Source organism: Apostichopus japonicus, chromosome 5 (genome assembly GCF_037975245.1).
Source record: "Apostichopus japonicus isolate 1M-3 chromosome 5, ASM3797524v1, whole genome shotgun sequence".
NCBI classification, from domain to species: domain Eukaryota; kingdom Metazoa; phylum Echinodermata; class Holothuroidea; order Aspidochirotida; family Stichopodidae; genus Apostichopus; species Apostichopus japonicus.
The window spans coordinates 3,926,170-3,938,187 of NC_092565.1; the positions used below are offsets into that span (position 1 = coordinate 3,926,170).

Sequence of the window (12,018 nt, forward strand, 5' to 3'; positions counted from 1 at the left end):
GGAACCCTGCAATCATGCGTCCTAATGCGTTCAAAAGTAGCTAGTAACAAACAAGCAAAGAAGCGATTATACAAGTAAACAAATTCTATACTAATTATTCTGTACTTTCGTCATCTCTAACATGATGTTTTACTTGCAAAATGAGAAAAATGGTGAAAAATGTATAGATCGGTGAAGTATATTGGATCAGTATTAACAATTGCAAAAAGGACAAACTTGCCAGTACGTGTGAAAGAATCTATCGTGTATATATAGTAACCGTAGTTGTATAATCATCATAAAACTCACAGATTCGAACAAAGAGGTGATACGTCGAACCTGATCCCGTTGCCTGGGTTTTGTCGTTTTCCTCACTCAGCCAGCATTCGTTGGTGGACGGTTTGTAATCGAACGAACGGCAAGTAAAATCGGTCGAGTCGGCACAGGTCGAGGCGCAGGAGTTCTGATCTACTCCGGAGATGTAGAGGTTGTTGAAGCCGTCGATGTGAGCTTCCCTGATCAACATGAAATCTGTCCTGGTCGTGACCATGTCTACATCCGAAGGGAAAGTAAAATGAAAGTTCACTCCACTAAAATTGATAGATGTTATTTTTAAACTTCAGAGGAATTTTAATACCCTTAGTTAAAGGATAACATTATCCTCAAAATTAGTCAAGAACTACTCTGGAAGGCAGTCGGTTTACAATGGTTACAATGTACACTTTATAGCTACGCTGATCTGGCTATTTCAAGTTAGAGTCCTAGACCATTTTGGATATATGTTACCATTTGGAAGACAGGCAAAATGTCAATTGCTCTTGGATGGAGGCGATTAGGGCTCAAACTCAAAAGCTCCCAGATGCAAGGTTTTAATTGCTTCTAATAATAATAATAATTATGATACAGTGTATTCATATAGCGCCAAATCAAGGTAGCTGCTCTCTGTGCTTAACGAAACAGGTCAATCCCAATCAAAAGAAAGTAAAGAAATGAGATAATAGTAATATGTCATAGTCCAGCCTCCTCCCCTCCCCCACCCCAACAAAAGTAAAAAAGCAAAATGTAGGTTCTAGTTATTTTTTTACCAGGGGCGTCAATCATGGGGGGAAGATGGGACACGTCCTCCCACTTTCTCAAGAGCTGGGGACACAATATCAAATGTCCCCCCCCTCACCCCCCAGGTTTATAGTTATTGGCTCGTGTAGACACTTGGCCTATCAGGCTCATAATGACTCGTGTCAAAAGGAGCTCAAAAATTGTGCTATAAGATTAGTAGTTAACAGTTATTAATGTTTTATTCTTATCTGCTCAACCGACTCCCAATGAAACAGCTAGAGAACTTTTTCCCACTGGGTTGAAATTTATAGCGTAAACTAAACGAGGAACCGCACCCATATGCGGCTGAGGTTATATGTTCAGCCAGCAGATAATGGAAGCCTGCAGCATTCACTAATCTTCTTTCCAGTAATATTTTTTATTATGGTATGTTGTATTATCATGATGTACAAGCAAAATAACACTACTTGTGCATTATATTGTGCATTTAGTTTGGTTAAGCATTCATAGGTACATATATGGTGCTAAGCCTGGCCGGTGCTAAGCCGCTAGTCATGTTGTTGTTATACCCATGTTACTCATTATACCTCAAGTTCTAGTTTAGTAGTTATGTACATGTGTTCACAAATATTCAGGGCCGTAGCTTGGTGGGAGGGGGGAGGCAGCTGTTCCCTTGAGATTTCCACTTCCTAAATGAAACGTTAATGTGAACGCATGGACATAGAGTAAGCGCTATTTCAGTTAGTTTTAGCAAAACGAACATATGATTTCTTCTGATGTCATTAGTCAGTTGTGTGCAACTTCAAGATTCTAGGCACAAACTGTAGGAATGGGCTTAAAAAAGGACACATGGTTTATTCTAACGCCTCATCAGGTATACGCACGAATGTGGATGCGATGACCATGTGTCTATTTTTTTTTTCACGACTTTGGTTACAAAAACATCAAATGTAAAGAGCTTCTAAGATCTGTGTGGCAGTCTAATGTTAAACTACGGTCCATAAATATATTTATTACATCTATCTGTTACATATAGGCAAAGTTATAGAGCAAAGTTTAACAATGTAGTTTCTGTGTTTGGTTTAAGTTTCAATTTTACTAATCATGATAATGGCCCTAAGGTACACCTGGATGTTAAATTGATGTCTTTCTTAATTGAAATCTAGTCACTTGTCAGATGTGACTTTTGTCAAGATGCATTTATGACTGACATATCAATTCAGGGACCAAACAGGAGCAAACTTGAAGACCTCCAGATGTGAGTCAGCCCCTGCCCCCCCCCCGGCTTGCCCCTGGACCCCATCAGGGGCTCTAAGGCGGGCGCGTGGACTCCACCCGATAAAGGCTTTGCGCCAAGGTGCTTGCGGTGTGCGCTACATGCCCACTCCTTAAGTTTCATCCATAATCAATCATGTCCCCCCCCCCCTCTCACTTTCTGAGTGGGATTGATGCCCTTGCTTTTTACAGCTAGCCAGGTAATCATCTACATTTTATTTTGGACAATGACACATCAGAGACTAACTCTCTTACCTTTCAAAAGAGAGATGAACAATGTAGGCTGGTGTTGTTCATATCTTATCAGGCAGAAAAATCACTGCTCATGTACTTCATGAGTACAAGTCTCATCATATCATTGAACTCGACACAGCTGTATACACACACATACGAAAAAACAAAAAAAATACACACACATAGTACTGTGGTTCAGCTACTGGTTCAAACATGCAATGTTTAACTTACATGACACATCTCCTTTGCAGTAGAGAGAACCCAGCGTAATGTACCCTTCCTCGGAACTGTCCCCGGTGTCGCCAAAGTTGATCTTCGTAACCGGCAGATCGTCCTTGTAGGTCAAATAGCCATCGTCTGTCCTCCAAGTCTGGTCATTATTACTACACTGGCAGATTTTCCCGTTCACACAATTTCCTATGAGAATTGACAAAGAAAACGAAGCATTCCTTGGTCAGCTTAGGTGGCCGAGATTTTAAGCGTGAAAATTTTAGACCACGTAACTAGGTCGGGTCAGCCGGTCAAACTTACACATTACACAGCAGTCATGCAGGTACTAGTAGATTTTCTCCAGCTGTTTTGAAAAATTAGAAACTACTAATTTGGCGGAGCTAGGGGTATTGGTCAGGGGGGGGGCGAGAATGGTCTGTAAGGAAGCTTTCGACACTATCTAAGCGGAGCGCCACCACAGCTTGGCACAGAGCGTACAGAAATTTTTTGAGTAAAGATACTCCCTAGATCGCTGGAAATGACCCTCTCCGGGCCTTGCTAATAATGATAATAAGATAATGTGACAAATGTCAATAGGTAGATGAGAGCACAATAAAAAAGTCAATAATCGCGAATAAGTAAAAATTGGTAAAAAGCTGAAAAGGGCGCCAGCAGTCCATTTGAGTCCGTCAGGACTGTATGGACGCTCCGCCACTGCTAAAAGAGCGGAATTTCAAATGCTCCGTCTGTTGACTCACCTTGTGCGCCACACTGGCAGTAGTCGGTCCCCTGCGTTGCCCCACCCCAGTACGATATCTTGGCACCGTCTCTGTCGTACCAGGCAGTGTAGTCGGCGTCCATTGTGCTACCCTTACATTCCCACTAGAAATGACGAGACAAGGTTTCATGATTATAAACGTCTCCAGAAAACCCTACTAGTTCCGATTGTATGTGCTTTGATCTTCACATTGTACAAACTTCAAGTGATGCTAGATATGGATCATGTTTCATTTTTTTCTGTTTTGTTTGTTAATAGGTCGAGGGGTTTTTGTGATGCCAACCGATCATGGTGACTGTTACGGGTTACGCAGAGCAATGAAAAACCCGGCACAGATGGCATGACTGTCTGACAACCAATAAGACACACAGAGGAAATGGCAAGGGAGGATTTGACATTAATTTTTCTTGTTTTCAGTAAGTGATTTGATTTACATGCATGTCTTTGTATTTGACCCTCCACAATTAAATGTAAAGAATATCTATGGCGTTTAAATGACTTTGCTCCCATTCTGGGATAATTTTAGAAGAAATTTCACTGAAAAGTATCAGCTAGTAGATTTTGCTTACATATCATTTCCTCTAATTGAATTGCTGAATAATATTGATACATTGTACAGTAATTCATTATGTGGCCACATCCCTACTCCTGAACTGTGAAAAAAATCATAATAATAATTATAATTATAATGATCATAATTATTTTTTGAAATTTCTCACTCGATTAAACTAGGGTTCATCTGTGCTTGCACGGAATAAAATGTTACCATCTGATTGTTGCAACCCACAACACTTGTAGCTCAAAATAGCTGCTCAACTTCTTACATATTGCATGGAAAGGCTGACATAGCAGAGACAAAATTATTGACAGGTAAACATCATGTTTATTGTTAGCACAAATATTGCAAAAATGCATAAAAAACACTGATATATATATATATGTTTATACATATATATATATATAAAAACATAAAAAACCAAACTCGATATTTGTCATTTCAAACTAATGTACCTGAAATCAATATAAGGTTATGTGTGTCACTATTTGTGTATTAACCCCCCCCCCCCCCACCCTACTCCCAAATATGTTAGAAGGTCAGGTATTGATGGTTCACTTTAATTGTCCCCTAAAAGCATCACACCTTAAAACTGAAACAATTTTGTACAGCTCTCATTGGAAACTCTTCAATGTCTGGTTATAATCTGATTGGTCAAACGTTCCAGAAAGGACATTGCTCTTGAGAAAGTTTATAGCAATTCTTAGCATGTTGGAGGGTGGGAATGTGTGTCAAGCAAATGTACTTTTCTCAAGTGCAGAAATTGTCCCTCTACCCCATGCTACAGTAGTACTGACCATCATAGTCACAACACATGCAAAACACCCTCATTCGCCACTTGAATTCTTTCCACCGTGACAGAGCAGACCCAGCCAATTGAGTGGTCTTTTCCACAAAAATATGAGGGGGAGGTGAGGGAGTCACAATCCAAAAATAAAGGGGAGATTATATGGACAAAATATGGTGAATCAATGGCAAACTCCATTTCAGACAAAAACAGTAGTCAAATATTTTAAATCGAATCTTGCAGGAAGGCATAATCATGAGAATTTGAGATTACCTTTATTCAAAGCCAGGACAATCCATGCATTAAAACAGGCCTGGGAGATTTGGCAAATACTGCAACAAAGACTCCTTAAGTTACCCTGGTATATATGTTTACCTTGATGTACTGGTAACATTCATTGCTGATATCTGCTAACACAGCAGCCTGGGTGTAGCTGACGTCCTCGTAACGTACACCTAGGGAATAGGAGAGAGGGTCCTCGTATCCCGAAATCCTCGTGCGGATTTCTTGATTGTGTTGTATCCTGGCTATGCCTATCATGTTAAAAATGGAATTTAATTCTATATTAGTATATATATAAGCACCTGCAATTTTGGAAGAATATGGCAAGAATTTATATTAACTCGAGGTTCACATTTCTTTAATAAATATTAGACCAAATGTCAGGCACTGGCAAGATCACATTTGTCGTACACACCCGCTTTCCTTCATTGCACTGCACTCGCATTAAGCACTTCCAAGCTTATAAGTCTACGTCAAACAATTAATGGCGATTTTATAACAGCCAATCATTTTCCAATTAAATCCCATTTTTTTGCAAAGTTAATTTTTATCTATCTCATCTCCTGTCAGTAAAAAAGACAGAGTAAATGCAGCTTTCTGCAGAATACGATGTGCATCAGTGAGCTTGACTCTCTCTACCAGATGAGCAATATATCCAATGTCTTTTCTCTGATTCCAGAGAAAAATAAAATGATATAAAACAGACTGTAATTCAGAGTGTGTCCTACTACTTTTTGCATGAAGTTCCACGAAAAACCACAACGAGGTATCCAATGAAGGCAACCAAGACAGCAGCAGGTGAGGGCAGGCACGTAACCACCCCCCCCCCCCCAATCCTCTCCAAATTTTCCATTTCTTTTTTCAAAATTTCTATCTCAAGAAAAACTAAATTTGTACAAAAACAGAAGAAAAAAAGAATACAAATGTAGGGAAAAAGATGGAAAATATTTCATCATTTGGCATCTAAGCTCCCCCTCATGAGATAAGTTCAAATATCTCACAGGGGAGGGGGCATCCCCTCCCTTCAGACCCCTCCCCCAGGACGGTGATCCTCCTGCATTGATATGCCACCCCCCTCTTCCCAAATCGGTTTCTCTGCATGGCTATGGGCCTGCATGGGTGATGGAGACTTTATCAGCCCTTCTCTTTTTTACCAATCAGTGTTTTGCACAGCTGTATTACCATTTCAATGTAATGCTCTCTGCATATAAGTACCTGTACTCCCATCAGATGACATATCACAATAGACTCTGAATGGATCCTGGCCGTTATTCCTTCCGTCAGGGTCCACCGTGTAGTACGCACTGCTCGAGTAACCCTTCCTCTTCCATTCTGCACACGACGCTGTCAGAATTAAAGAGGAAAATCACCATGAAATCTCATGGGCAGTATCTTGTGTCAAAGGTCAGAGCTGCTTTACATACCGAGTTAACGTATATATCAAGTTGCTAATTTCCGGCATTTTTATCCACATACCTTCCGACTGTTATTCAAAAACAAGTCACTGCAATTTATCAAACTAAACCACATGCTGCTCTTACTCTTTGGTTCTCAAAATTTCAAGATGAAAGAGACAGATTTCTTTTCGTGTAATATCTACATATGTGCATCTCGTACACGATCCATGCGAAGAAATGCCTAAACTGGTGAGGCATCTGCCGTTACATGGTGTGGATTGAGGCCTCCTTAAAAATGTGATAAAATAAAAAATGACAACCCAGATGGAATAAAGAAGAGCTTGAGGTACTGGGGTATAAATGCTCACAAGTAACGTGGCTAGAGATTAATCGTGTTTACTTAAGAGAAGGCTTTGCTCCAAAATGTGTCACATGATGCAGTGCATGGTTTAAGTTTACAGTCATCCATCACACAATTCCTATGACTCTAACTATTTGATCTTACTCTGGTGGTATATTCCAGAACTTTAAAAGTTCATCAAGAGGAAGATGTTTCTTCAATACCCAATTTACCTGTGACAAGAGGATATTTGCAAATAAAGTAATAAGTAGTATCACAGTCTGCATCATTCCAAGATCCGTCTTCGCTCCATCTCATCGCCGCACAATTCTCTCTGTCGTTGCCTGGAGGATGGGGAGGGAAGAAAGAGAGACGATTAACGTGCACGTGCGGTAACGAAAGCAGAGTTGAAAGACTCCAGAACCGTTCGATTCGTTGACATAGTCTCGGTTAAAACCTTCAAGAAATAAAGACTTGCTTACAAACTAGTGTTGAGATTAACTGCTTACCAGTTGCAGGTTGGGGAATGGAAGAAAATGCCTGCACGAATTTCGCCACTATCTGGTTGAGTATCTGCCCGGTTTCTCATTTATACTCACTATTATTTGGTTCATTTGAATTCCAGTTAGTATAGCTGTTGGTAGATCCGTCTGACCACTCCCAAGAGTCTTCTGAATTCAGATCATTCAATCCGATCCAGTAGTTGTTCTCCGTGTGAGTTCGTCTAGTATACAAGAAAAAAAATCAGAACCGCGGCATGAAACGTTTCCCGATGAAGGTATAATGACGGTGGTATCGAAGAACTTTGCATGCATATAGACTCCTGATGTGCAACCTGGTTAATTCACTTTGGCTTCGGCTTTGAGTACAAAGTTTCAGTATGCTGCCGTGTCGAATGAATCTAACCGTAATAGTAATTTACCGACTTTGCAAATCGCAGAATAAAGCCATTGCTGACTTTGCAATCGGCGGTCCCCTTCACAATTTTGCAAGGTCAGTTAGAGTAACACCAAAGTTTCCCCTTTCGGGAAACCAAGAAGAAAAAACAAAAGACATGGTCCCAAGTCTTTTCTAGTCTTGCATATAAATGATTAAATATGTTACTGAGAATTCTTCTGAAATTGATACCAATACAGTGTAATATAGGCTTATAAGTCACTGCCCATCTAGAGAAACTTCTGTTAGCTTCACTGGACAGAAGAAAGTTATACCGTCCCTAATACAGAAACGTCAGGATCCAAGTTAACAGTCGCTGCAGGCAATGAATAATGCAGAGTTTTAAACTTGATTCCCTCACCAATTTCTTTATCCCAATATCTATAGATAGATGTCACCAGTGAACATGTCACGTTACCAAACTGTCTGTGGGTCTTCATAACAGTAAAATAACAACAGAGCAAGCTTACTTGTCTTCACATAGTAACTGCATTCTTACTTCCCACAAAAACTACACATTACCAATTGGCACAATGTGTTACCTGGACATGGCTAACGTCTGCAGGTTTTCGTTTCCGTCCAGAATGCTCACAAGATCCGCATCGGTTCTGAGGTTTCTGCAAGCATCCAATGCATCAAACCAACTCTTCTGTTCTAAGACAGCCCTGTAACAGGCGTTGCCCATGTTTGTCCAGCCGCTGTCACAAATGTCCATGTCGGTGTTTTCCGCCACTGAAAAGAAAATTCCCATAAATTCAACGTTACTGTCTCTGTATTTAAATTTGTAAAATGGTAAATGCACAACAATGGATTAGACAAAACAATGCCATTATTACTATTTATTTCAATTAATTCAAACATGTGCTAATGAACAAATTGGAAGAGGACTGCTAAAGCATTCCATTCATGTCAGTTCTCTGTAATGGCACATTTCTTAAATATTTTCAATTATTGCATATTAAAAATCTGAGTAATTCATCATAATTTCCAATTTCCATAAATTCAATGTTACTGTCTCATAAAATTCTTTATTTAAATATGTAAAATGGTAAATGCACAACAATGGATTTGACGAAACAACAATGCCATTACAATTAATGTCAATTAGTTCAAACCTGTGCTATTGAAAAAATTGGAAGAGGACTGCTAAAGCATTCCATTCATGTAAATCCTCTGTAATGGCACATTCCTTAATATTTTTTTCAATTAATGCATATTAAATTCTAAGTAATTCATGGTAATTTTCAATGATTAGAAGAAACCTTAATTATTTTTTCTTTAAACAATCCCTTTGGTTGTGAATGCATGGTGACTGCTTAGTAGCTTATTGGCAACAATAGGTATTCTATATTACTTTGATCTTTAAGCACCAGAAAGTTTGATCATTGCAAACAATATTGGGAATAAAGGAAAATGTTTGGAAAATATTGAGCTAAACCCCATTTAAAACGGTAATAAATAAAATAGACTAACCATCATATTTGTACAAAATTGCAAATATGTCAGGGTATGTCCAACTACCTGTGAAAGAAAGAAAACAAAACAGTTTAAAGGATGTCTAGTAATTAATAAAATAAAAAATTATACAAATTTTAGAACTGAAGTACAGCATGTAAAGAGGATTCTTTTCTTCTTTCTTTCTTTCTTTAATTTTTTTTTCTTTAAGTGAATGATGCAATTCACATCGCATACTCTCTCACCTCATATAACCTATGCATTACCATATTTACCTCACTCTAGTATCTGGCAATTCTTTGTGTGCGTGCACGGCCATCTCCCTTCCGTATATAATTGCCATGCTCTAGGTACAGCATCGCTCTTCTATCGCTCTTGATAACTTCACCAATCCTTCTCATCTTACACATAAGCGTAGGAGCCTAATTTGATTTGGGGGGGCTTTCTTCTTTCAGTAGGTGCCCGAAAAATTCTCAGCATATGGCCGAACTTTCACAAAAAATTTGGGTTGGGGGGGCTCCAGCCCCCCCCCCAGCCTCCTACGCCTATGATCTTACATCTTTTTATCTCTTTGGATGCACCATTTGTGCATCTGTTTCAACGTTTCTCACTTTGAACTGTTTAGATAAGTATACGATTCTTCTTTCGAGAGTTTCGTTCGTTTTTAGCTGCCTCTTGAACACTGTTCGCGGAACGAGGCTACGCCCGTACACTAGCATGGGACTATCCTAATTTCTCCTTCCTAACGCTGATTGCGAACGTTATGTTCGTTTTGTCGACGTAAGGACCAAACTGGACTATTACGTTTCATTTTGGGGAAGTTTTCATTATGGATAAATGCGGATCGTGCAAGCAGTTTCGACAATTTTAAACTATGGGATAAGCATAATCTGTGCCCAAAGGGCCGTCCGTGTGGGCCAAAGCAGACATGCTCGATTTGCCAGGACTGGCCCCAGCAAGGCTGGGATATGGTCAGTGCCTGGCTGACGGACAAAGCTGCCAAAAAGAAAAGAAAGTCCGGCTCCACTAATTCAGGGAAAAAGAAGCCGCCACCAGCTGAGACCCCAGGCTGCCATCCGAGATCCCAGAGGAGCCAGGCACGTCTGGTCCGCTTGAGGAAGCCGTAAGCCCTCACGGACAGGCGGAGCCACAGATGAAGCCGTGACAGTCGGCAAGCTTCCAAGGCTCACAGCCGCGGTAGAAGCCTGGGACAGACACCGGCCGTCCCACCGCCGGTAGAGATCCAGCTCTTTGCCCTTGTAGAGATCCAGCGCAGTAGGAGACATTCCCTAGATTCGGGTCAGGTTCTCCTATCACAGGTCAAGGATCTTCTGGGGCAGTTGCTGCAGAAGCTGGGACAGGCTGTATCGGAGCAACATCTTGCACCTTCCACGTCACTCCCACCGGCACCGGTAGCAGGTGACCCGATGCCAGACTATATTCAGAGGGCAGGAGAACCCATGGGAATATAACTTGTTCAGAGCCAAGTGAGTGCCCGCCTTCTCAGCAGAGACTCAGAGGACCCTCTACAGGGCATTGAGATCTCTGTGGAAGCCTTCGAGAAGTCAACAGAGGTTTTACGCCGGGTCTTCGGTTTCGAACACGAGGGGGATGCAAGTGGCCAGAAGGGGCCCGGGCGGTCTGACATCAAAACTCACACTGAACACAGCGACCCACAAACCCTGAGCCTCCATACCAGTGGATGTCGAATTTCGGGAACGTTTTGAAGCGGTGGCACTCAATGTTGTACCGCTTTCCATCGAACATCTCACCGCACCTTCCAGTAAAATCATAAACAGTAAAAATTGACTAGAAATTATCCCATTAATTTTGAAAGAGCTCTTTTCAAAATTTTGTTTGATCTTTTGATAGGAAAATCTCTTTAGATCCCTGCCTAATTTCATCATTTCCGGTGACATTTCGGTGGAATTAAAGTAATAAATACATCGTCCTTTCCGGTACGTTATCTTTCCCTATGATGGTTTAGTATGAAAGTAGCAAATTTAACAACAAATGCAACTTTTGAGTTTCAACACGCTGAATTGCAATAGCCCAAATATAAGGAAACTAGTCTTGGGTGCTATGACCATGACATAAAGGGTGTGAATTGTTAATTATTCGCATAATTACATTGTGGGTTGAATTCAGAGTGAACTGAAAGATCGATTGCACATGTCTCTTCACATCTGTACAGGTGACTCACGAATATTGTCGATCCATACCATGCCATATCCTGGCATCCAAAAGTTGAATAAGGTCAAATGTAAATATTGTATAAGTATGCCAAAGTTTATTTCATCATTGTTCCCCTGGTTGGATATTGTGCCCTCATCAAGCTATAGAGCAACCATAAACACATAATTCTTCATGCATGCACCACCCCATCACCCTTTCCCCCTGCATGCCCCTTGACTTTAATCCTCCATATAATATTTAACCTTGTAATTCCATGGGGTAATGCTAATTATCAATATATTTGGCAAGATTTTTGAAATGATGCAATTCCATACGTTGTTACCATTTCAGTCTGTATTCCCGTAAATCTACAGCGAGGCTTGTCGTATTTTAATTCTGAAGGTGCTTTTGAACTAGGAAAGAGTGATGACAGTTACACTATGCTGTCAAATATATACTGTTCAACAGCACATGGGCAGTTGTGTGTTGAAACTGTTGAACACCTGATTGTGATATTATCTGATTATATCCAGGAAAATATCAGTTAAATGACCATGA

The 12,018-nt window shown here is 40.4% G+C and overlaps 1 protein-coding gene across 2 annotated transcripts in view; it reads right to left on the bottom strand.

Annotated features, from left to right (window-relative positions):
- Nucleotides 1–12,018, bottom strand: part of LOC139967347 (macrophage mannose receptor 1-like) — a 38,776-nt gene that overhangs the window by 12,606 nt on the left and 14,152 nt on the right. For both annotated transcript variants that reach the window (XM_071971037.1, XM_071971038.1), the window contains 9 exons: nucleotides 9,304–9,351; nucleotides 8,373–8,562; nucleotides 7,494–7,618; nucleotides 7,128–7,238; nucleotides 6,373–6,501; nucleotides 5,251–5,408; nucleotides 3,513–3,636; nucleotides 2,776–2,961; nucleotides 289–531 (listed from right to left, as the gene is read on the bottom strand). In XM_071971037.1, the coding sequence (XP_071827138.1) occupies nucleotides 289–531; nucleotides 2,776–2,961; nucleotides 3,513–3,636; nucleotides 5,251–5,408; nucleotides 6,373–6,501; nucleotides 7,128–7,238; nucleotides 7,494–7,618; nucleotides 8,373–8,562; nucleotides 9,304–9,351 (1,314 nt within the window). The remainder of the gene's footprint in view (nucleotides 1–288; nucleotides 532–2,775; nucleotides 2,962–3,512; nucleotides 3,637–5,250; nucleotides 5,409–6,372; nucleotides 6,502–7,127; nucleotides 7,239–7,493; nucleotides 7,619–8,372; nucleotides 8,563–9,303; nucleotides 9,352–12,018) is intronic.